At 55.3% G+C, this 25,086-nt stretch overlaps 1 protein-coding gene across 2 annotated transcripts in view; it reads right to left on the bottom strand.

Annotated features, from left to right (window-relative positions):
- Window positions 1-25,086, bottom strand: part of LOC133343643 (alpha-mannosidase 2x-like) — a 34,305-nt gene that overhangs the window by 3,303 nt on the left and 5,916 nt on the right. The window contains exons 2-20 of one of the 2 annotated variants that reach the window (XM_061553345.1): window positions 21,969-22,304; window positions 21,598-21,742; window positions 20,719-20,890; window positions 20,066-20,367; window positions 15,940-16,126; window positions 12,148-12,325; window positions 11,651-11,847; window positions 8,451-8,651; window positions 8,008-8,125; window positions 6,476-6,543; window positions 4,604-4,769; window positions 4,139-4,378; window positions 3,875-3,997; window positions 3,532-3,646; window positions 3,198-3,331; window positions 2,328-2,469; window positions 1,863-1,996; window positions 891-1,070; window positions 581-691 (exon numbers count right to left, since the gene is read on the bottom strand). In XM_061553345.1, the coding sequence (XP_061409329.1) occupies window positions 581-691; window positions 891-1,070; window positions 1,863-1,996; window positions 2,328-2,469; window positions 3,198-3,331; window positions 3,532-3,646; window positions 3,875-3,997; window positions 4,139-4,378; window positions 4,604-4,769; window positions 6,476-6,543; window positions 8,008-8,125; window positions 8,451-8,651; window positions 11,651-11,847; window positions 12,148-12,325; window positions 15,940-16,126; window positions 20,066-20,367; window positions 20,719-20,890; window positions 21,598-21,742; window positions 21,969-22,304 (3,249 nt within the window). The remainder of the gene's footprint in view (window positions 1-580; window positions 692-890; window positions 1,071-1,862; window positions 1,997-2,327; window positions 2,470-3,197; window positions 3,332-3,531; window positions 3,647-3,874; window positions 3,998-4,138; window positions 4,379-4,603; window positions 4,770-6,475; window positions 6,544-8,007; window positions 8,126-8,450; window positions 8,652-11,650; window positions 11,848-12,147; window positions 12,326-15,939; window positions 16,127-20,065; window positions 20,368-20,718; window positions 20,891-21,597; window positions 21,743-21,968; window positions 22,305-25,086) is intronic. The other variant, XM_061553346.1, reaches the window with a different exon arrangement.

Raw genomic sequence — 25,086 nt, 5'->3', positions numbered from 1 at the left:
GGCAGTCACAGAACATCGATCCTGCATCATGGCCCAAACTCACACGTGACTAGAGAATGTGGATGTGGAATACTAAGATAGGCCATGAGGACATTTTGAGTGTGGGTGCTGCGCAAGAGATTGCCCTGAAACCAGTCTGAGTTCGCAATTCAGGAACGGTCATCGGGCAATCAGAGGTTCACTGAATGCATCTTGGGCTTTATAACTGATGGAGAATGTTGTTGAAACACCGAGCTTATCTGGCTGTCAGAACTTTGCACACGAAGACCGCCCAGAGTAGATCTTTATGCAACTCCAGCGAGGCTGGATTAGCTTTAGGGTAAAGATAACAGTAATAAGTCTACAAGGGGCATCTAGAGCAAATCTTAAGAGCACACACACAGCATAGACAGCTCACACAAATACAAACACATGACGCAGATCACACAAACGCTTGAACACACATGGATACAAGCGTACGCACCACATAGACAACATGCAGACACGTGACATACATACACATTCACATGTACCACACATGCATTCAGACATATCCATGCATCCAAGCATAATACACACGACGCAGCATACATACACACACCTTTCCCCCTGTCCTGTTGCAGTTGAGCAGGTAGTGGGTTGGCTCCAGCCAGCAGTCGTAACCCCGGCGATGCAGAATCAGAGCCATGTCTTCAGAGGGTCCCCCTCCCTCCTGCACACACAAAGCAAAGACAAAGACCCCCTGTATAGCCTTAGCAGACTTTTGAGGCAAGTGCTGTTAGTGAGAACCTATGCAGGCCGGGATGGCACACGTGGGGGTGGGTGGCCAGCAGCATGCCCGGTCGCCTTTGTGATGTCGCCACCACTCGGTGGTGAGTGGCGGCTGCTGGTTCCGCTGTGTGTACACGCACCGTGGCCTGCAGGGTGCGCAGGTTGAGGAGGTAGAGGTCGCAGGGCAGTGGGGTGGCGAGCGGCGTCAGCTGGGCGAGCGGAGCGGCTGAACCCCGCGGCGCCGGCTCTCCCAGCAGCAGCAGCGCAGGGTGGTTGAGGACGTCCGACGTCACGTGACCCAGCAGGGAAAGGGAACCGCCCTGCAGGCGCCGAGCAGTCAGCACGCAGAGACGCACGCATGCACCGAATGGATACACGGGTATATACACGCACAAAGATAAAATATCCCCCGAGGTAGCCTTAACAGACTCGAGGGGCAAGTGCTTTTAGCGAGCACCTATGAAGGCCGGAATGGTACACGAGGGGATGGGTGGCCAGAAACACGCCCGACCGCCTTTGTCTCCCCAGTGGCGATGTTTACACACCGCACCAGGTACTCATTTGAGGCGGAGTCGACCTAGGGGAGTCCAAATAATTGTCACTGGTGTTGACCGTTAGCAGGAATCGAATCCGAGTTGCCAGGTTCATAGCGCAGAGTGCTAACCGCTACACTACCACTCCACACAACATACAGGCACACACAGAGACGCACACACGGAGACGACCACATAGAGATGAATAGACACTTGCACAGAAACACATGGGTGTCTACAAAGACAAAATCTTCCACATGTCCTTAAAAGACTGTTTGTGCAAGTAAGGTGAGCGAGTGCCTATGAAGGCCGGAATGGTACATGAGGGTCTAGGTGTGGCCAATGACATGCCCCGGCCGCCTGTCTCCTCAATGTCGCACCAGGTATTGATTTTAGGCTGAGTCGACCTAGGGGAGGCCCAGTACTGGTTCAGATATTCAAAATCGATATTGTCTGTAAGCACGAATCAAACTCGGGTCACGGGCTCGTAGCGTAATGCACTAAACACTGTACCACTGCTCCCCACACCATAACACACGCATGCACGCACGCACGTGTCCCACGCGCCGCCCCCGGTACCGAGTCATGCCGCGAGCGCCGCTCGGGCAGCAGGCGGAAGCGTGAAAGTGTCGGCTTGTTGTCCTTGATGCCTTGGCCCAGGCCCCGGTTGTCATCTTGCATAAGGCGGCGATCCAGGAACACCTGCAGCTCCCCTACATGGGGGCAGACACACGGCGCCCCAGCAGAAGTGCGTTTGCTGCTCACTGTTGCGGAGGTCCGCGGCCCGCATCCAGCAGGCCAGCCTGGTGAATCCTGCGGTGGTTATTGACCGTTACAATTCGCGGTGGCCATGAACGATCGCCAAGACCTTTGTGGGAAAAACTGTGGCGCCTTACCATTTCTACTTGCGTGCTTTTCCCTGCAGTTTACATGGATGACGTTAGATATACCTCTATATATCTATCTCTCTCTCTCTATATATTATTATTATTTTGATCATGAAATTCCTAGCACTCCTCTTGTCATTGCAGCATCAGCACGCACCTGGTCGCATGCCGGCCACGCCAAGGGCCTGCGCTGACAGGAGCGAGAGGCGCCGCTCGGGGTCCTGCAGCACGGCGGCGCTCGTCATCTGATACACGTTCGCCTGCAGCGGGAGCTTTTTCCAGAAGCGGCGCCGCTGCATCTGGGGTGTCACCGAGAGAGGGGGTGCTGGTGAGTGACGGTGCGCGTGTGTGGCTGAGGATAGCAGTCGCCTTCCAACAACAGCGGCGGGCAGAGCGGCGACGATGACAACAAAGAGTGGAGCGCCGGGCGGCTAAAACGCAGCAAGGTCGCGCAGTGGAGTGTACAGGCAGTGCATCTGCCAGTCATCTCAGTCAGTCAATGCATGGCACTTGGGTCTATCCTATGACCTCCACACTTCGTATGGCCTCAAAGTGCACCTCGCCTGCCACAAGCACTGTGGTGATGTCGGTGGCACTTTGTGGCGAATAGCGACCATTGTTGCGTGAGCGTGTGTGCATGCCTATGTGCGTGAGTGCGCGTGTGGAGGATGTGGAGCTAGGTGGACTTGCCGATGACTGGTACCAGCGGTGTCAAGATCGGCCTCTGTGGAGGAGGCTCGTGAAGGACGCTACTGGGCAGTTGGAGGCAGTCGCCCTCCAACAACAACAGAGGGCGGAGGAGTGACGCTCACAACATAGTAGGGGCACAGGTGGTGCATCAGCCAGTCATCTCGGTCATCTCAGTCAGTCGACCCGTGGCAACTGGGTCTGCCCCGTGACCTCCTGCCAGTGGGCGTTCGACACTTCACGTGGCCTCAAGGTGCACATGGCCTGGCACAAGCGTCGTGGTGATGTCACCGCCACTTAGTGGCAAATGGCGGTTGTTGTTGTTGTGAGCGTGTGACACCTGGAACCCGTTGAGGTCCGTGTAGAAGATGTCCTGGTTCTGCAGGTCGGTTGTGAGCACCATAACCAGCTCGTGGTTGACCTCGGAGTGAATGTCCACCACGTTGGTGACCTCCAGCGAGAGCCCCTCCACCCCTACCACACCACACGACCACTGTCACGACCACGGTGATATTTCCATCCGTGTCGCAAGCCACCGTTAAACCGGAGATGGTTATGTTATTTTAATAGTCTTAGTTTCTGACAGCACCGAGCGCTCACCCCCCAACCCCACCCCTTCCCCCCCTGCCCCCTTCCAAGCCCCGCCCCAGACTCCTGAGCCGCACAGTGCTCACCGGGGAGGTTGTAGAGCCGCACGGTGTGCGTGACGTGCGGGAGGTACGACGTCACCTCGGAAAAGAGCGGCCCCTCGGCGAGCCGCACCACGGGCTCCACCTCGGTCTCATACGGCTGGGGGAGCGGAAGCGGAGACATGGTGGTGTTCGATGGTCATGTCGATGGTGGTGGTGTTTAGTGGTAGTGGTGTTAATGGTGGTCTTTGTGGTGGTGGCGGTGGTGGTTCTAATAGTGGTGGCAGTGGTTGAAAGCTATGGTAAATGTAGTGGTGGTGGTAGCAGTGGCATTAGCGTTTGTAGCGATGGTAGTGGTGGTAGTTGCCGTGTGTGTTTGGAGAGGCACCTTGGCGTCCCCGTCGGGCAGGAAGAGGTACGCTCCGCTTTTGTCGCGCGCTCCGCGCGTGCCATACCAGGCTAGGTCCACGTGCACTGCCTGCTCTTGCGTGGCCCCACACAGCCGCACACCCTGCGCAAACCAAAACGACCGCCACTGCCATTCACGATCGAGAGGTGCCAGACACACACAGACGCACATGTTGTGACTGGCATTGTGGCCCACGCTGTGGCCAGGGTGACGGCCCCCGTTGAGGTCAATGGAGGCGCTCACCTGCAGGAAGCCCTTGGGGCCGCCGAAGCGAAGCGTGGCGTGCATGTTGTGGATGCTGAGGCCGCTGGGCGGTGGGGCCGCCCTCACGTCCACGCCGAGCAGGCCACCCCTCTGTGGGCCACGCCCGGGGGCCACCCCGAACAGCGTGGTGTTGGCCAGCACCGTCACGCGTGGGTCCGACGCCTCCCACAGTTCAAAGGTCACCAGGGCCAGGGGCGGCAGCCGGACGAGGAACGAGAGCTGGGGGTGTGGGAGGGCGAAGGGGGCCGTGGTCAGTGGTGGGGCGCGTGCGCGCAAGAGGCTGTGCGTGAGAAGTTGTCGTTGAGTATGCGCTGTGGAGTGGGTGGTGTCTGCGTGTGCGAGTGTGCATGCGTGGTGTAAACATGGCCACGAGGGAGACAACCATGGTGACGTAACTACCACTTAGTGGTGAATGGCGGCGGCGGTTGTTGTTGTGCGGATCACCTGATACGTGTCAGGCACCGTGTCAGCGTCCGCCGTCCACACCGGGCCGATCTGCGCGAGTACGGCGCGGCCGTCCAGGTGACGCACGCGTGCGCGCTGGGTACTAACGTGCACGCACACTACACACACACGCTCCTGTGCCAGCGTGTTGTACACCACCACCGGCCTGCCGCACACACACACACATACCTCCGTGAAGCCTCAAAGAGACCCCAATGAGCAGCTCTGTTATAAGGACAACCACAGCCCTATGACAAGCTGCTGGGCCAAGTGCCATTAGTGAGCACCAATGAAGGTAGCCATGGCACATGAGGGAGTGGTGCAGCCAACACTATGCCCGGCCGTCTCCGTCTCCCCGATGTTGATGTTGACAGACCACACAAGCTACGCATTTAAGGCTGAGTCGACCTTGGGGAAGACTGGGACCGGTTGAGATATTCATAATCGATGTTGCCGGGTTTGTAGCCCAGTGCGCGAACCACTACACTACCCTCCCCACACAGATGAGCACACACACATTCAGGCATGCACGCATGCATGCACACATAAACACATCTGCTTACGGGTACACTCGTGCACGCATGCACACCACCCGCTTGGTTGACTGACAATGACCCCAGTGTCCCACGACCCCCACCTCACACCACATCAAACATGACATTGTCCAACACAAACATTCTCTATCCCCGTGCACTGCATGTGGGGGACTTTGTAGATTATTGTTCCACGGCCTATTTACCCAGGAAAGACATTTTTGCTGAAGTGCGGATTGTCGTGTGGACTTTTTTGTATACAGTTGCTGAGAACAGGGGCCCCAAGGCCAAAACGTTGAGAGGCCACAACAACAAACAGCACTACTATTGAAGTTGTAACAGATAAGACTGTAACACGTATTTTTTTTTTATCGAGCGAGGTTATGACGATGAGAGCTTGGTGGAGAGAGAGACGATGATGGGAGGAAGGAATTCCACAGTGGAGCAGTGCGAGAGAAGAAATAGACAGAAGTGAAGTAACCTGCAGTGTGGTGAGAGGGTCGGTGAGATGAAACAGTCTGTGTAAAGGTGGACAATAACTCTGGTGGTATCTGGTGAGGTGCTGTCATAGCCATGGCCAACCAGGTGCTGGTCCTCAAAGCAGAATGGTCATAAGTTGTGTTTTTGATCGAGCTGCCCGCCTGTACACCGGGGCATCTCATCATCTCAATACACCTCAAAGGGTACCCCAAGTGGCAGCTGTTTCTGTGGGCACAAGGTGACTTAGCACCTGGCCTGCAAACAGGCAATAGTCTGCCAGTAGGGGGTGACGATTGCTGCTGCTGCTGCTGCTGCTGCTGTTGTGTGTAGTCCCAATTAAGTAAACTGCAGTGTAAATTTTCGAATTCTCCAAATTCGGATCCTGACGCCGGCACACAATGGGCTACTCTTTTGAACGACGTCAGGGCATCTTTTCCGTCCACTTTGAAGTGGATGGCGCGTAGTATTACGATGAACATTACACCCGCAGTAATAAACAGGGCAGCTGCCGGATTCGAACCGTGACCCTCCGTGATAAGCGACGAACGCGCTGCCGCCAAGCCGCGTCGCCGTCCTCAGCATGGCATGGACAAGACGGCGTCTTTTTGGCAGAATTAATGAGTCAATTATCAGCCTCCCAAATCAATACCAGCACCACCAATCAATACCACGTTGAGGTCTACCAGACTGACTGTTTCGTCTCATTCATACTGTGTTCAACCACCACACAGCAGCACACTCACTCAGCAACTAATTCATTCACTCACTCATTTACTCACCCACTCACTCACTCGCTCACGCTCGGACGGACGCATGCGCGCACGGACGCATGCGCGCACGGAGAGGTGGAAACCATCACCTGGGTGTGGAGGAGAGGGCTATGAGCACCTTGCCTGGCAGGGAATCCTGATTAGGCCTGAATTCATCCTGCAATCGCACACACACAAAGACAAAGATATCCTGTATAGCCTTTAACAAACAGGGCAAGTGGCGTTTGCAAGCACCAATGAACGCCAACATGGCACATGAGGGGGTCATGTGGCCAGCACCACGCCCGGCCGCATTTGTCTCCCCAGTGATGAGTTTTTTACACACTGTACCAGGTTGACCAAGGGGAGTCCCAGGAATGATGTTGGCCATAAGCGGGAATCTAACTCATGTTGCCGGGTTCACAGCGCAGTGCGCTAACCACTGCGCTAACGCTCTCCATATCGGCACACTCACACATGCACCCCCTCTCTCCCCCCAGGCAGGAGCCAGTCACAGATGCTCGCGGGGGCCGAGGGAGGGGGTGAACAGATGTTCGCGTGTGCGAACGGGAATCTGTGCTCACAGGCGAGCGAGTTGAGTGAGTAAGTGCACGAGTGGGCGAGTGAAAAAGCGGATGAGAGAGCAGGTGTGTGACTGAGCAAGTTTAGTGAGTGAGTTGGTGAGTGAGAGTGTGGGCAAGTGGGTTAGTGCGAGAATTCGTGAGAAGGTGAGTGTCGGTGAGTGTCCTGTTGAGATCTGCAGTCAGTGTCTTCAACACGGGTGGAGGAATCAATGAGTGAAGTTCACGGGAACAAAAATTACAACGATGTTAGTAGCGATAGCAGAGTGATAAGGAGGCCACTGACTGCCGGTAAGCGAGTGAAAGGAGTGAATCGGTGAGTGCTGGACAATCAATCGCGTGTGCGTTCGTGCACGTGTGTGTGTCTGCCATTCATCTCAGTCAACCAGTAAAACCTGGGTCGCAGTAGCGAGATGTTTACTACCTCGCCTTGTTTGGAGGAGGTTGTGGGTTCGATCCTGACCCTGACACCTGTATATTTGAAGTTTGCATGTCTCTCTCTCTCTCCCTGTGGTCGCGTGGATTTTTCTCTGGGTCTTCCGGTGTTTCCCTCCACATTTCGAATCAAAATGTGTTTAGCGTATTTGGCTGCTATTAATTTATCCACGATAATCCACTTTTTTTTTCTTCTTCTTGGTTCTTTCGGTAAAGTCACGTAGAAGGGAAGTAATAAAATAATAAAAATAAAACATAATAAAATAATTCTCACGACGTTTCGGCCACAACGCAAGCAGCCGTCCTCAGGTGAAGAACATGTCTGTCGATAAGACAGAGTCTAAAAGATAATCCACTTTGTTGAGCTATCATTTGTAACCAGGTCGCTTGTGAAAATAGCTATATAGCTCGGTGGCCTTACCTGGTAAAATAAAACGCTTAGTTTAGTTTCGTGTCTGTCGCATAACCTCCTGCCAGCAGCGAGAGGCTTACACACTTCACGGGATGGCCTCATATCGTGCACCTAGCCTCACACTTCACGCCATGGTGAAGTCACCGCCACTGATGAGTGAATGACGGTGGTTGTTGTTGTTGTGGTGGTGTGCGTCTTTGTGTGCCTGCATCACCAGAACAAGAGGGACGGAGGCTCCGCTGGTCCCCTCGGCCCCCTCGGCCCCCTCGGCGAGCAGGAACACGGCGGCGTCCGAGATGACACCATTGAGGTCGTTCAGGGCCTGGTGCAGCCTGTGGGAGGAGGAACGGCCCCGTTGGCGAGAAGCGCAGTGCAAGGTCAGCCTCAACACCCTCACCCGCGCTCACCCGCCCGTCCGGTCTCACCAACCCTCCCGGTCTCAACCCACTGCACCCGGCCATCTCCACCCCATCCTGCCCGTTGTGCCGTACCCCACACTGGCTTCCGGCCACACTTGTCTGATCCCAACCACCCATACACCCATCCTGCTCATCTGCCCACCTAGCGCTGGCCACACCTAGTCCACCCGCCCACCTGGGCCACAACTATCCACTTGCCCACCTATTCAGCCACATCTGCCCACCCGCCTGGCCCCACCGATTTCCATAGTCGAGGACGACGGGGTCCTTGGAGGTGCCGGTGATCGCGTCGTGGTGCTGAAAGAGGCCCAGGTTCCGTCGAGCCCCGACCAGACGCCGCATTCCGTCGTGGGCCCATGGGGGGGGTGCCACCGCGGGGGCTCCCACGGGGCCCCCGCGCGCGTACGACAGCGCCAGCGAGTAGGCAATCTCCGCCGCTCTGCACGCACAAAGACAAAGGTCCCCGGTGGAGCCTCGACAAAACCGTCGGGGCAAGTGCTGTTAGCAAGCACCTATGAAGGCCGGCACGATGCACAAGGAGGCAGCGTGGCACCACGACCGACCTTTTTGTATCCCCGGTGCTGATGTTGACACACCACAGGAGGTACTAGTTTAAGGCAGCGTCGACTGAGGGGAGTCACAGGTCTAGCTCAGATATTCATCGCTGATGTTGGCCGTAACCAGGAACTGAACTCAGGTTACTGGGTTCGTAGCGCAGCACGCTCGTGACACACTTCACCTGTCGTATTGTCCGTGCCTTCTGTGTGGGAGTAGCGCTATGGGCAGTGATCAGTGAAATGATGAACAGATGGCACTGCACCATATTCACCAGACTCTGAAGACAGGAGGCATCGAAGAAGTCAAATCTGTCTTTACCTCTGAACAATTACCACTGCTGCTACACAAACGACACAAAATTTTGCCCAAGTTGGAATCTTGCCATTGCTGCTGTCACATCTGGGCTGAAGCACCCAGTCCTACCTCACTGCTGCAGTGGATAGAAGTCAAAGTCAGGGTGACTGATGATTCAGCATTCATCTATTCACTCCAGTCACCTGCTCACCGACAGTCACTACCTTATCACTCTTATATTGGAGGTATTTTGAACTTCTTTGGCACCGCACGTAGCGACCCGTGATAATCAGAGGTTCTACTACCATAGTTACTGTTCAGGGCTTCCAGATTGAAAGTCAAAACAACAACTAACTCACCAGACTGACGTGTCTCATCCATACTGTGCAGTAGGCCTCGGCAAGGTAAGGTAAAAGTTAAAAGGAAAAAAGCAACGAGCCTACCTTTTACCCCACCTTTTACCCTTACCCCATACAAATTACCCGATTACAGGGTAATTACTGGGGAACTACGACATGAAAAAGGCTTATAACGGTAAATACTAGGTAGAGCGCTTTATTCATATAGAATACTCTCGATGATTCCAATTTTACACGCTTTCTTTGAACTGACTGTCTGTTCTATGGGGACCTCATTTGCCAGTAAAAATATGATAATTGGTTCTTTACCCTTCTATCTGGCAACAAAACTGACACCTTTTTGCAAGGAGTCATGTTTGCATAGACCGCAATACCTGCAGTCATAAATACAAACAAAAGACATAACTCTGATAATGTGCACTGTCCTTGAAGTTGATTGGTCCACACCCGAGACAGCTTTCCTTCGAGCCTAGTCTCATATGGGTTGGACCAGATGACGCCAAAAGGCGCACAACTCAAGGACAATGCACCATCAGAGTATGAGAGCTCGGGGCAAGCATCTACACTATGGGGACCTCATTTGCCAGTAAAAATATGATAATTGGTTCTTTACCCTTCTATCTGGCAACAAAACTGACACCTTTTTGCAAGGAGTCATGTTTGCATAGACCGCAATACCTGCAGTCATAAATACAAACAAAAGACATAACTCTGATAATGTGCACTGTCCTTGAAGTTGATTGGTCCACACCCGAGACAGCTTTCCTTCGAGCCTAGTCTCATATGGGTTGGACCAGATGACGCCAAAAGGCGCACAACTCAAGGACAATGCACCATCAGAGTATGAGAGCTCGGGGCAAGCATCTACACTATGGGGACCTCATTTGCCAGTAAAAATACAATTATCATATTTTTACTGGCAAATGAGGTCCCCATAGTGTAGATGCTTGCCCCGAGCTCTCATACTCTGATGGTGCATTGTCCTTGAGTTGTGCGCCTTTTGGCGTCATCTGGTCCAACCCATATGAGACTAGGCTCGAAGGAAAGCTGTCTCGGGTGTGGACCAATCAACTTCAAGGACAGTGCACATTATCAGAGTTATGTCTTTTGTTTGTATTTATGACTGCAGGTACTGCGGTCTATGCAAACATGACTCCTTGCAAAAAGGTGTCAGTTTTGTTGCCAGATAGAAGGGTAAAGAACCAATTATCATGACTGTCTGTTGTTGTCGTTATTGTTGTTGTTGTCGTTGTTGTCATTGTTGTCGTTGTTGTCATTGTTGTCGTCGCTGTCATATCCTCAAATCTTGTAACTCAATTTTAACCCACTTCCTAATGTGGTATCGACTGCAAACTTGGTATACGTATGTCATAATGGTGACAATACTATATTATATCACTAAAAAAATACATATTTTTAAACGATCTTTTGTATACGTTATGTTTTGGCTTGGCTCTAATTGTCCACGCTCAACTGACGTTGGCTGTAAATCACCACGGCCCCTTACGTTATGGCAAGACTCGGGGCCACTTCCTGGAGTTGTGGAGTTCTGCCATTACTAGTAACATTTCATAAAAGCGTGTTTGTTAAAAATATTACTTATTAAATGGAGGCCACGGAATCCGCCACGGAGCTTCTAGCGGTAAACAAGGTACCGTATTTACCGGGTAATACTTCGCGCTATCTTTACCCTACCGGATAATTCTTCCGAGCTACCTTTACCCGACCTTTTACCTTTCCCCTTGGCATGTCGACACCATTACCCTTTTACCCGGTAAAAAGGGTCATTTACCTTACCTTGCCGAGGCCTACTGTGCAGGTTACAACAACACACTCACTCCCCCACCCGCTCACTGACTCACCGACTCCACCACTGCCCCACTCATATTTACTTACCCACTCACCCACCCACCCACTCATTCACTCCCTCACTCACTCACCCACAAACTCACTCACTTGCACACCACACTGCCGATAACCTAACCTCTTCCCCTTGCTTAAATTAAGTTATGTATTTACTCTTAACTCTGACAGTGCTGTTTGTTGCTGGCCACTTGAACTTTTGGGCCTTTGAGGCTGTGTTCTGCAAGCATGGCTAAACAAAAACAACCAACGAGGTGGTCCTCGTTCGTTCCCCATTTGTGAACGTAAATAACTGCGCCCGCTCAGAACCGTGGCTCGAGGGGCTGTAAGCTGTGGAGGGGCAAGCGGGGGGGTGGGGGGTTACCGGAGCCGCGCCTCCACGAGGCGGTCCAGGTGCTTGTAGAACGGCCGCGTGGTGTAGAAGCCGGTCCAGTAGTGGTCGTCGCGGTCGGCGTACGAGAAGAAGTCGCCACTCAGCACTGGCAGCGCCGGGGCGGCCGGAGGGCCCAGCCGGGCAGCCCGCATTGCATCGAAATACTCGGAGAGCGTCCCAAACTGAGCCTGCGGTGGCGTACGGATATATAGGGGGAAGGGGATAGGTGAGCGAGTGGATAGGTGAGTGAGTGGATGGGAAGCGACTGAGAGGATAAGCGAATAAGGTAGTGAGCGAATGAATGGATGGATGAGCGAATGAGCGAGGGGATGGATAACTGACAAGAGAGTGGATGAGTGAATGAGTGAATGAAATGATGAGCGAGTCAGTAGAATAATGCGTGAATGAGCAACCTCAACTGGATGAATGTGTGTGTGTGCACGGGCGACGGCGTGGTGAGTGCGCGAGCGGATGGGCAGGTGACGCACTCGCGCGTGTAGCTCGGGGTGAGTGTTGATGTAGTCGAAGAGGCGCTGGTAGTTGTGGAACTGCTGGTCCCACTCCTGCGCCGTGTCGTAGCGGAAGTCATCGCCCAGGGGAACGAGCAGCACGGGCGAGCGGAAAAGGCGCGACTTCTTGCGGTACTGATCGAGCAGCAACCGGGCCCTGCAGCACAGGGACAGAGGGACACATGGAGACGGAGACAAGGGGACACACGGGGGGGACACGCGGAGGGGGGACACAAGGAGAGGACACAAGGGGACGATAGAATACGTGCACGGGAGAAATGGGAAATGCCGCATGGAGACACACGGATGATGAAGGCACAGCCACGACCTTGCAGAGGTTCACAGTTCAAACCAAGTGACCGCTCTGATTAATACTGCGATGTGTATTAACTGTAAAATACAACACGCGATCTGCTTCACTCACAGCGGACGTTAAAGATTCCGAGACGGTCTACTCTTGCGAATGACATCTGCATGCCAGCATCATAGCTCAACTTGATCCGAATCAATTAGCATTACACATGCACTAGCAATCGTCGCCCCTCCTGCAAAAACTTGGGTAGGGTGGAACACATGGGGTGGCACACGCGGTGGGTAGGGTGGAGCGTGTGGGGTGGGACACGCGGTGGGTAGGGTGGAGCAAGTGGGGTGGGACACGCGGTGGGTAGGGTGGAGCGTGTGGGGTGGGACACGCGGTGGGTAGGGTGGAGCGAGTGGGGTGGGACACGCGGTGGGTAGGGTGGAGCGTGTGGGGTGGGACACGCGGTGGGTAGGGTGGAGCGTGTGGGGTGGGACACGTGGTGGGTAGGGTGGAGCGAGTGGGGTGGGACACGCGGTGGGTAGGGTGGAGCGTGTGGGGTGGGACACGCGGTGGGTAGGGTGGAGAGTGTGGGGTGGGACACGTGGTGGGTAGGGTGGAGCGAGTGGGGTGGGACACACAGTGGGTAGGGTGGAGCGAGTGGGGTGGGACACACAGTGGGTAGGGTGGAGCACGTGGGGTGGGACACGCGGTGGGTAGGGTGGAGCGCGTGGGGTAGGACACACAGTGGGTAGGGTGGAGCGAGTGGGGTGGGACACACAGTGGGTAGGGTGGAGCGCGTGGGGTGGGACACACGGTGGGTAGGGTGGAGCGAGTGGGGTGGGACACACAGTGGGTAGGGTGGAGCGCGTGGGGTGGGACACACAGTGGGTAGGGTGGAGCGCGTGGGGTGGGACACACGGTGGGGAGGGTGGAGCGCGTGGGGTGGGACACACGGTGGGGAGGGTGGAGCGCGTGGGGTGGGACACACAGTGGGTAGGGTGGAGCGCGTGGGGTGGGACACACGGTGGGTAGGGTGGAGCGCATGGGGTGGGACACACAGTGGGTAGGGTGGAGCGTGTGGGGTGGGACACGCGGTGGGGAGGGTGGAGCGCGTGGGGTGGGACACACGGTGGGTAGGGTGGAGCGCGTGGGGTGGGACACGCGGTGGGGAGGGTGGAGCGCGTGGGGTGGGACACACAGTGGGTAGGGTGGAGCGCGTGGGGTGGGACACACGGTGGGTAGGGTGGAGCGCGTGGGGTGGGACACACGGTGGGGAGGGTGGAGCGCGTGGGGTGGGACACACGGTGGGTAGGGTGGAGCGCGTGGGGTGGGACACACGGTGGGGAGGGTGGAGCGCGTGGGGTGGGACACACAGTGGGTAGGGTGGAGCACGTGGGGTGGGACACGCGGTGGGGAGGGTGGAGCGTGTGGGGTGGGACACACGGTGGGTAGGGTGGAGCGCGTGGGGTGGGACACACAGTGGGTAGGGTGGAGCACGTGGGGTGGGACACACGGTGGGTAGGGTGGAGCACGTGGGGTGGGACACGCGGTGGGGAGGGTGGAGCGTGTGGGGTGGGACACACGGTGGGTAGGGTGGAGCGCGTGGGGTGGGACACACAGTGGGTAGGGTGGAGCGCGTGGGGTGGGACACACGGTGGGTAGGGTGGAGCGTGTGGGGTGGGACACACAGTGGGTAGGGTGGAGCGCGTGGGGTGGGACACGCGGTGGGTAGGGTGGAGCGTGTGGGGTGGGACACACAGTGGGTAGGGTGGAGCGCGTGGGGTGGGACACACGGTGGGTAGGGTGGAGCGTGTGGGGTGGGACACACAGTGGGTAGGGTGGAGCGCGTGGGGTGGGACACACGGTGGGTAGGGTGGAGCGTGTGGGGTGGGACACACAGTGGGTAGGGTGGAGCACGGTGGGTAGGGTGGAGCGCGTGGGGTGGGACACGCGGTGGGTAGGGTGGAGCGTGTGGGGTGGGACACGTGGTGGGTAGGGTGGAGCACGGTGGGTAGGGTGGAGCGCGTGGGGTGGGACACGCGGTGGGTAGGGTGGAGCGTGTGGGGTGGGACACGTGGTGGGTAGGGTGGAGCGTGTGGGGTGGGACACGCGGTGGGTAGGGTGGAGCGCGTGGGGTGGGACACGCGGTGGGTAGGGTGGAGCACGGTGGGTAGGGTGGAGCGCGTGGGGTGGGACACGCGGTGGGTAGGGTGGAGCGTGTGGGGTGGGACACGTGGTGGGTAGGGTGGAGCGTGTGGGGTGGGACACGCGGTGGGTAGGGTGGAGCGCGTGGGGTGGGACACGCGGTGGGTAGGGTGGAGCGTGTGGGGTGGGACACGCGGTGGGTAGGGTGGAGCGTGTAGGGTGGGACACGCGGTGGGTAGGGTGGAGCGCGTGGGGTGGGACACACAGTGGGTAGGGTGGAGCGTGTGGGGTGGGACACGTGGTGGGTAGGGTGGAGCGCGTGGGGTGGGACACGCGGTGGGTAGGGTGGAGCGTGTGGGGTGGGACACGCGGTGGGTAGGGTGGAGCGCGTGGGGTGGGACACGCGGTGGGTAGGGTGGAGCGCGTGGGGTGGGACACGTGGTGGGTAGGGTGGAGCGTGTGGGGTGGGACACGTGGTGGGTAGGGTGGAGCGCGTGGGGTGGGACACACAGTGGGTAGGGTGGAGCGCGTGGGGTGGGACACGCGGTGGGTAGGGTGGAGCGTGTGGGGTGGGACACGCGGTGGGTAGGGTGGAGCGCGTGGGGTGGGACACGCGGTGGGTAGGGTGGAGCGCGTGGGGTGGGACACGTGGTGGGTAGGGTGGAGCGCGTGGGGTGGGACACGTGGTGGGTAGGGTGGAGCGCGTGGGGTGGGACACACGGTGGGTAGGGTGGAGCGTGTGGGGTGGAACACGCGGTGGGTAGGGTGGAGCGTGGGGGGGGGACACGCGGTGGGTAGGGTGGAGCGCGTGGGGTGGGACACGCGGTGGGTAGGGTGGAGCGTGTGGGGTGGGACACGCGGTGGGTAGGGTGGAGCGTGTGGGGTGGGACACGCGGTGGGTAGGGTGGAGCATGTGGGGTGGGACACGTGGTGGGTAGGGTGGAGCGCGTGGGGTGGGACACGCGGTGGGTAGGGTGGAGCGTGTGGGGTGGGACACACGGTGGGTAGGGTGGAGCGTGTGGGGTGGGACACGTGGTGGGTAGGGTGGAGCGCGTGGGGTGGGACACGCGGTGGGTAGGGTGGAGCATGGTGGGTGGGACACGTGGTGGGTAGGGTGGAGCATGGTGGGTGGGACACGTGGTGGGTAGGGTGGAGCGCGTGGGGTGGGACACGCGGTGGGTAGGGTGGAGCACGGTGGGTGGGACACGCGGTGGGTAGGGTGGAGCACGGTGGGTAGGGTGGAGCACGGGGGGTTGGACACGCGGTGGGTAGGGTGGAGCGTGGGGGGTGGGACACGCGGTGGGTAGGGCGGAACGCATGCCAACCTCTCCTCCACGTTGTCATCAGTGATGGCGCGGGGTGGGACACGCCAGGGGCAGTTGACGCGGCCGCCCGGGAGGCGCTTGAAGTCAAACTGGCAGCAGACACGGGGGTCAGGCCCGCATGTGTGCGGGACGTCGTAGCTGTAGAACGGCATCATGTGGCACAGAATGTCTGTGCTGGACCCCGAGTCTGTGGCACAGCGCACAAGCGGACATGCAGACAGACGCCCGCTCAGGTTCTGCCGATGATGGGCAGCGTGACCACTCACCCCTGGTGTTCCCTTTCCCAGCCCTCTCCCCCACCTAAGGTATCCGATCTTCACGATTAAAGCCAAGAATGTAACGTGCAATTGTAACAGGGCAGACAGATTCAAAGTCTGGGGTAATACGTTATCTTGCGCAGTGGTGAAGATCGGTAACAAAATAACTCGGTAGACATTACGCGTTCACCTTCAGACATCTGTCCATCTACATAAAAGTATTTTGTACAGATGCCATCAGTCACACGGCCTTCCTTATGGGAGTATATCACTTCTGCGGCTTTGGTTCAACGTAAACAAAACTCTTCCAGAAGGACTGTACCAATGAACACCTGGCAGCATTGATTCAAGCAAACCTGAGACACCAAATGTTGAAACAGATCCACAGATCAACAGTTTGCTCTTTCCAATACGAATGAAACTGTAGTGAGTTGTGTTGCTATGGGGGACTGAACCTGGACAGAAGTGATCGCAACGTTGCTGCCCGAAACTTGGCGATATAAAACCACCGCTAAAGGGACTGCGGTTGGCGACATCGCCGCTAGTACGGCGTGAGCACGGCTCTACGAGACGTCATTCTTGTGCGACGCCGCCTCGGCTCGTTACCACTGCAAACCAAATGCTTTGAGGGACAAGCGTGCGGCAGGAGGTGTCATGGGCTCCCTGTGTGCATGTGGTTTTGTCTCCCATTTTTAATTTGTCTGATTTGCTCCCTTCCGCCTCCCTCCCACACGCCGCCTCGTATATAATGGTTGTGCCACCCTGCGCCGCCCTTCCCATCTGTTTACCCATCTTGCCTATTGACAGTTTTGCATAAAGTTTGAATGAAAAGGAAATCACCTTCCAGCTGCTGTAACCGAGACTTTACGCGTGCACATAACGATTCATTTACATATACAGGGGGATTCATGCCTGGTCACTCGAGCCCACTGATGCCCCAGCCCACTGATGCTCTAAATGACACAACATTTGTAATACGCACAGTTTTCGTTCACTCTCATAGATCGAACGATTCAGAGAACGATTCAGAGGCACGGAAAACAACAGAAAGTGGGAAGGCAGCCAAAATTGGTGTTACCAGTAATTGCCCAAGCTCTGTGGCCCTACATTGGGATATTTGGTCAACTCCATTTATAGTCTTCATACACGTGGTATGAAGCTGGTGTCCCCAGAAGAAAACCTACCCATGTCAGGGGGTAACACTAATTCCCCGTACAGATATAATTAACCCACTTGTTGTACTGGCATCGTATCCTGGCCATAAGCAAGGAGATGGCGACCTTGACTCTCATGGGCAGGAGGGAGTTTCATACGTCTGTGTGTGATCCATCAACCATTACTTCTTCAACGGAACTGCGTTAAAGGCCACGTGCGAGATGATGTGGACCAGCGGTAGCGGGTTCGCTCCTTGTTGTAGATTTCACGGTTCGAAGTCAGCGGCCACCCTGGTTAATACTGCGGTGCGTAATACATCATCAGCTTTTCTTCCGATTCCATTCCAATTCGTACGTTTACATCATCAGAACGGAATCGATTCCGATTGGAATTGAGTTAATCTATATATATAAAATCGTGCATGTCTGTCTATCTGTCTGTGTGTGTGTGTGTGGATTTCGGACCATACGCACTTTCATTGGACGGCGGTTGCCCCTGGCAACGGCTAGCGACGCCTTCGCCGCTTTCATTGGACCTGGCAACGGCTAGCGACGCCTTCGCCAAGGGCTGCAGTTTCATTGGACGGCGGTTGCCCCTGCCAACGGCTAGCCACGCCTTCGCCACTTTCATAGGCTCCGTAAATAATTAAATAATAGCCATTACACAGTTTTGTTGGAGCGCTGAGGGGGGGGGGGGGAAGGCACGCCACCCGTACCCTGCCTCTGCCGGCTGGACAATTTTGGCGAGGCCGCAGGCTCTGCACGCTACTAGGCCTCGACACCCACCACGCCACTCTGAGGTAAATTCATCAAAATTTTTCCTACTCTTCACTCCACCACCACCACAATGTGTGCAATTAATATTACTTTTAAACCCAACGCGCCAACAATCGATTACTTAAATGTTCACTGTACAAATAGTCATTAAGCTGGGTCAGCGTACTGCCAGTCTATCATGTAGACTGTAGCCTGCTTATTAAGCTCGGTGAGCGTACTGCCACTCTATCATGTACACTCTAGCCTGCTTATGAAGCTGACTGCGTGTACTGGCAGTCTATAATGTGGACTGTAGCCTGGTTATTATAATCGATTCTTTATATGTTCTTTGTACAAATAGTCATTAAGCTGGTTTAGCGACCCCAGTTCGATTCCAACTCACGCCCACCACCGCTGACGATTATTTGAAATGGACCTGGCCCTCCCCTAGGTCCACTCAGCCTCAAACGCGTAACTGCTGTCGTGTGTGAACATCGTCACTGGGGAGACAAAGGCGGCCGGGCATCGTGGATCCAAGTCCCGGGCGAAGCCGGGTCATGTGTATGTGTGTATGTGTTTATGTGTATGTCTGTGTGTCTGTATGTATGTGTATGTGTTTGTGTGTGTGTGTATGTATGTGGGTATGTGTGTATGTATGTACGTGTGTGCATGTGCTTGGGTGTATGTATGTGTGTGTCTATGTATGTGTGTGTATGTGTTTCTGTGTATGTGTGTGTATGTATGTGTGTTATGTGTCTGTCTGTGTGTCTGCATGTATGTGTGTGTGTATTGTGTATGTGTTTGTATGAGTTTGTGTCTTTACGCTCGCATTACACAAATGTTTTGCAGGTCTAAGGCGTTCCTTGCGCAGCATTGCCGCTTTATTATTTCAGTCGTTTACTGCCGTACGCACCCTGAAAGTCGTGTGTGTCTGCAGCAAGCGCGTGTATGTGTACCTATGGACGCGCGCGTGTGTTGTGTAGGGGGAACGGTAGTGTAGTGCTTAGCGTGCTGCCTGTGTCTGTGTGTGTGTGTCTGTGTGTGTGTGTGTGTCTGTGTGTGTGTCTGTGTGTGTGTCTGTGTGTGTGCGTGTGTGGTGTGTGGGGAGCGGTAGTGTAGTGGTTAGCGTGCTGTCTGTGTGTGTGTGTGTCTCTGTCTGTGTGTGTCTGCGTGTGTCTGTGTGTGTGTCTGTGTGTGTGTCTGTGCGTGTGTGGTGTGTGAGGAGTGGTGGGTGTAGTGCTTAACGCTACGCTGCGCTACCAACCCGGCGAACCCAGTTCCATTCCCGCTCACGGCCACCACCCGTGACGATTATTTGAACCTCCCCTAGGTCGACTCTGCCTCAAACGAGTAACTGCTGTAGCGTATTAACATCGCCACTGGGGAGACAAAGGCGGCCGGCCGTGATGGATACAAGTCCCGGGCGAAGCCGGGTAGTACAGCTAGTTCCATATGGAATCGGAAGTAAAAGGCCATGCGGGAGGGCGTGTGGCACAGTTTGGCAGAGTGCAGTCGTGTCCCTACAGTTCTCTGCGGTGAGTACAGTGCAATGTCTTTAAAAACGGCAGCGCTACGCCTCTCTAAATAAAATTAATGCTGACCGTTTGCTTGTTCTGAGATTCAGCGGTAAACGGGACCCACCCTGCAACTTGCAGGCGTCTCCAAACGGGAAAGGGTTAAGAAAAATAATACTGTAACTATTAAAGATCCCTTGACAGCATTCACAAGAGTAGGCCGTCGCGTGACAGCGCCATGGTCCAAATTTGCACATTGTTAACAATGACGCCGCAAAAAGTTACTCAATTGGGAGCACACGGTAGCAGCGGCAATCATCACTCCTGACTGCGAAAACTCGACAGGACGCTCCTGAAAAATATTCCCAGGACTCGGCAAGGCTTCTCCTGAGTAAACAAGTGTAGGAGTGGCGATGATGAACACCAGCGTCTGGCTGCCACTCACCCCAGCTCTGGCGCCAGTGGAACTCGAGGCTGCGCTCGTGAGCCAGGTGCTTCTTGACGGAGTAGTGAGTCCTCTGGATGAGCATGTTCTGGATGCCGGCATTGCGGAGAAGGTACGCGTTGGTAGGGCTGTGCCCGAACGGGTCGATGGCCCAGCCCGAGCGTGGCCGCACGCCCAAGTGCCTCTCCAGCCACTGGTGGCCCTCCAGCATCTGGTCCAGCATGGCCCACACGTGGACATTGGCCTCGTCGGGCATGACCCAGCCACCGGTCACGATCTCCAGCTGCCCGCTGTCAATCAGCCTGGGCTCACGCAAATAGGGGGCCAAGGGGGGCACGGGGAGGAGATGAGGAGGATGAGGGGGCGGTGATGCGGCCCAGCGGCAGCGCGTTCGCTGCTTGAAGCGGAGTTTAGCAGTTCAAATCCGTCAGGATGCTCTGGTTATTACTGCGTTGTCATCAATATCACCAGCAGCATCATCGCAGGAGCCACCCTTGTTATTATTGCGTAATGTATTAGCCCACAAGTGTGGTGAGTGCGGTGTTCCCCGTGTGTGCTATGTTCCCTGCGAGTGCGGGGAGGTAAGTGGAGTGCTCCCCATCAGTGTGGTGACCCGGTAAGCGCGCTGAGTGCAGTGAGTGCGGCGGCCTCACCGCTTTGCGGTAGCGCGTTGTGCGGCATCTGCGCCCTCCCACCACTTGGCGAGGTAGGAGACCTCAGCCCAGATGAAGCGGCGGCGCGAGTCCTCCGCCAACTTCACCATCGCGTTGTCCAGGATCCGCTTTGTCTGCTCCACGAAATACCCCTCAAACGTCTTAATCCAGCCTGCAAAGACAAAGAGCCCCCCCGTGTGGCCTTAACAGACTGTCAAGGCAAGTGCTGTTAACAAGCACCTATGAAGGCCAGCGTGGCACACGAGGGGGATGGATGACCAGCACCCCGCTTGGCCACTTTCTCCCCAGTGCTGATGTTTACACACCACACCAGGTACTCATTTGAGACTAAGCCGACCGAGGGGAGCTGTTATTGGCCCAGTGGGTTTCAAACTTGGGTCACTGGGTTTATAGCGCAGCATGCTAACGACTGCGACAATGCTCCCTACATGGTCATACATGCGCACGGGAATGGCAGCTGGTGTTGTTCTGGGGACACCTGTGTATATGGTTACATGCGGTAGTGTAGCGATTAGCGTGCTACACTATGAACCTGAGTTCAAATCCCGCTCGCAGCCAACACCGGTGACGATAATCTCAACCGGTCCTGGGCCTCCCCTAGGTCGACTCAGCCTTAAATTAGTACCTGGTGTGAAGTGTAAATATCACCACTGGGGAGACCAAGGCAGCCAGGCGTGGTGCTGGCCACCCACCCCCTCGTGTGCCGTACCGACCTTCATAGGTGCTCGCTAAAAGCCCTTGCCCCAACAGTCTTTTAATGGCTATGGGAGATCTTTGTAATTTATTTGTTAACTATTACTGTGCGTGTGTGTGGTTACACCTGCGCATCTGCGGTTACACCTGTGTGTGTGCACACACCTGGGTCGTTGTGCGAGTGCGGCACCACGTAGACCTGCAGCGGAGTGGACTCCCACGCCGCGTCTTCATACGTGATGTCAAACCCCTGCTTCCAGGCACCGCCGTCAGGGTTATCAAACGCCAGCAACTCGTACACATCCATCATCTGAGCGCAACGCACACACACGTATAGGACCACGGAGTTTGGGCAATTATTGGCAGTGCAGGTTCCGGCTGCAGTCCTGCTTGTTGGTCGTGAGTGGTAATTAAACTCAGATTGCAGAGTTCATGGTGCAGTGCCCTGACGACCCTCACGCAGTCTCCTACTCATCCACACACTCACCCTGTGCTGCAACGTGCCTGGCCCACACGTCACCTCGCCGCCTTCTCACCTTCACGTCGGCCTTTGCCGGCGAGTCCCCCCTCGGCTCCCGGCACTCCTCTGCCAGACCCACCGGCCCTGCAGGACCCCGCGCTGCCCAGGCCACCATTTGGGGCAGCACCCACGTGCCGTTGGTGAGCCGCCACGGGTAGAGGCCACCACTGTCGGTTCCCTGGTTCGAGCCCCCGCCGCCGCCTCCTCCCAGATCGACGTCGCCGCTAAGCCGCCCAGGCCCCGAGCCGCCCAGCGCCTGCACCGAGTCACGCAGGTGGCCGATCATCTGGTGGTTGTCTTCTAGCAGCTGCTCCAGCTGCTTCAGACGCTGGTGGAGCTCCAGCAAGGGGCCCTGTCGGCCAGGTAACGGACCGTGAGGACGACGTAGGAGCCGATGCCAGCACCAACACAGCCCACACACACCGCCCACAGACCTTCCCACACACACCCAGCGATTTAATCAAATTATTGTAATTCCGCTTTATTACCCAGGAAAGCCTCACTGTGGAGTGCTGTGTTGGGTCGGGTGCCCACAGGGCCACTTGGTTTCGGGTTGGAGCGGAGTTGTCTTTACGGCTTGAGGGTCGGGGGCAGGTCGGATCATATTCACCGTAGGTCGCCTGCCATGAACTACCACCATCATTATTTTTTATTGAGTTCCGTGTTTGTCCCGAGACACGGGAAGACACTACGATTCGCACAATGTTAAATGTTTCCACTCTTTCCTCTCATTACACAAACTGTGCGTGGACTCGTGGCTCCATAATAATGACCACGGTGCACGATCAGTAGGGCGCATAACGTGAGCCACGTGTGGGTTACGTGTTTTACAGAATTCCTATTTAGGAGCCGAGACCATTTATAGTTACTGGAGGTGTCAGGTTGGGTCGTTGGGTTTAATGAAAGCAGGTCGTGTCTGGTGGGTCGCAGTTATAATGAAAGCAGGGTGGGTCAAGTCATCACGGGTCAGGTTGGGTTGGGTCTTAGGTCAAAAAGTCAGACCTGTGCAGAACCAAGCCTTAAGAATTGTTTTTTCAGGAGGGTCCTGCCAAATTATCGCAGTAGTAGGGGGTGATGTTGCTGCCATGCGTGATTCCAATGTAATCAATTGTAGAGAATGTTTCAGCATTGGTATTTGACCAATACCGGTTAAATTATTCGTGATTTTTTTGCTATGGGAGGAACCCGGAGAACCTGGCTGAAACCCATAAAGAAGAGAGGGAGAACATACAAACTCCACACAGAAAGGTGCCCAATTCAGGAATCTAACCCAGGTCCTTCTTGCGGTGAGTGTTACCACAGTGCCGTCACCCTGCCATCCAAATTTTAAAACTAGGGGTATAAATGTCGGTGGTGTTTCGGGCAATGGCAAAGGAGAGAGGGAGTGATTGCAAGCAGCCCACTCAACCACTGAGCCACTTGTTGTTGATGATGGACGATTACACCAGCAATATTAACTGGAACTACCCACCAAATTCGAACCGTGGACCTCTGCAAAATGTGGCAAAAGAGCTGCCATTAGGTCGTGTTACCACCCCAGGATGTAACTCTTAAAGGTCGTCTGGTTCAGTGATTGGCAAACCCAGAGAGTCGGAGGAATAGAGCATGGATAGTTTACCGGTGACTTAAGTGCACGGGTCAGAGCCGAGTAAATCCGGAGAGATGGAAAAGTGAAGACGCAGATGACTACCCCAGTAACTTCAAACCGGGGATTAGAAACTGGTAAACACACAGAAGTGCCGAGGGCATGGGCACAGGGGGCGAGAGGCCCTGCACGAGGGGTGTTGATCGTTTACACGAGGGTGAACGGGTGAACGAATGTCAGTGGAGTCGAACACGGTTTTTTATTCGCCTCAACAGTGAAAGCTTTGCCAGACTCTTGCAGCCTCCGGCGGCACCCAGAGCATGCTGCTCACAGAGCACCGGAGCCCCGTGCGGGACTTCCTCCCTATGCCCACGTCTCTCTCGCTCTCCGCGTTTGTCTCTTGTTCTCTCTTTCCGTGTGTCTCTCTTGTTCTCTCTCTGTTCGTCTCTCTTGTGTTCTTTCTCTCCGTGTTAATCTCCATCATTCTGTCCGTTTCCCTTGTGTTCTCTCTCTGTGTTGGTCTCTCTCTCACTATACTCTTTGGTTCTTTCGCTAAAGTCACGTAAGTAGAAAAATAATAATAGATCACAATGTTTCGATCGCCACACAAGCATCCTTCTTCTCTCCGTGTTTGCCTCACAAGCACACATGTTCACCAATAAAAAAGACACACACACAGCCAGGTATGTGAAACGCACACCTGTGAGGCATTAACTCTGACCTCAGGTGAGGCGACGTTCACGGAAACTTAAGCTACCCATCCCGAGTGGGTACTCACCAAAGCCCGGAAATCCGTAACCAGTTTCAGAATAAGTTACCGGTTTCCAAGATCTGGAACCTGTGACTGATTGCAGTGGAATGGCAGTAACAAATGCATCAAATGGCTCACGCAAACGTACAAACAGCACACCGGCCTAAATCACTGCCGTTGTTCACTCGCCCTCGTTTCTAAGTTACAAGCTGAATGCGTTGGCAATTTTAACTGGTTTTTCGTAGGGTTAAAAGTATATCGATGAAAGTAAACCAGTTGTAACCACTTCAATTACGTAAACTCCATGGGAGAGGGAAGGGGCCCTCCTCAACTCACCCCAACCTCACGGCCAAGACTTCGGGGCGCATCCCACAGTGGGGGTCCCAGCCCAGAGTTTGAAGGCCATGGGGACGGGAGAGAAGTGCTGGGGCGAGGGGCTGGGAACTAACCCTGGACTCCAGCCACTAGACCTTGGGTGATGATAATTCCACTTGCAGAGGCATGTGACATAACTCGCTCATAATAATCTACATCTGTAAAGCGCATTTCATCCGTAGATCCCAATGCGCCCCGTGTATGGTAAGCAGGAGATAAACAGGACCTGCAGGGTGCACAGCCAGTACTAGGGGGTGAAGGCCAACTACTCTGAGTGCATTATTACCAAAGGCGAAGTGTCCATAGTCTGAGAACTGCAATGACAAAAGTCTGTTCACCCCAGTAAATGAGCCTTGACCTTGGAGTACTTACAAGAAGGCCATCTGAAGGTCTCAGGGACCTCGTTGGAGTGTAAACACGAAT

Source organism: Lethenteron reissneri, chromosome 18, assembly GCF_015708825.2.
Source record: "Lethenteron reissneri isolate LAM-NWPU_2019-01 chromosome 18, ASM1570882v1, whole genome shotgun sequence".
Lineage (NCBI taxonomy): Eukaryota > Metazoa > Chordata > Hyperoartia > Petromyzontiformes > Petromyzontidae > Lethenteron > Lethenteron reissneri.
This window is presented reverse-complemented; position numbering and strand designations above follow the sequence as displayed.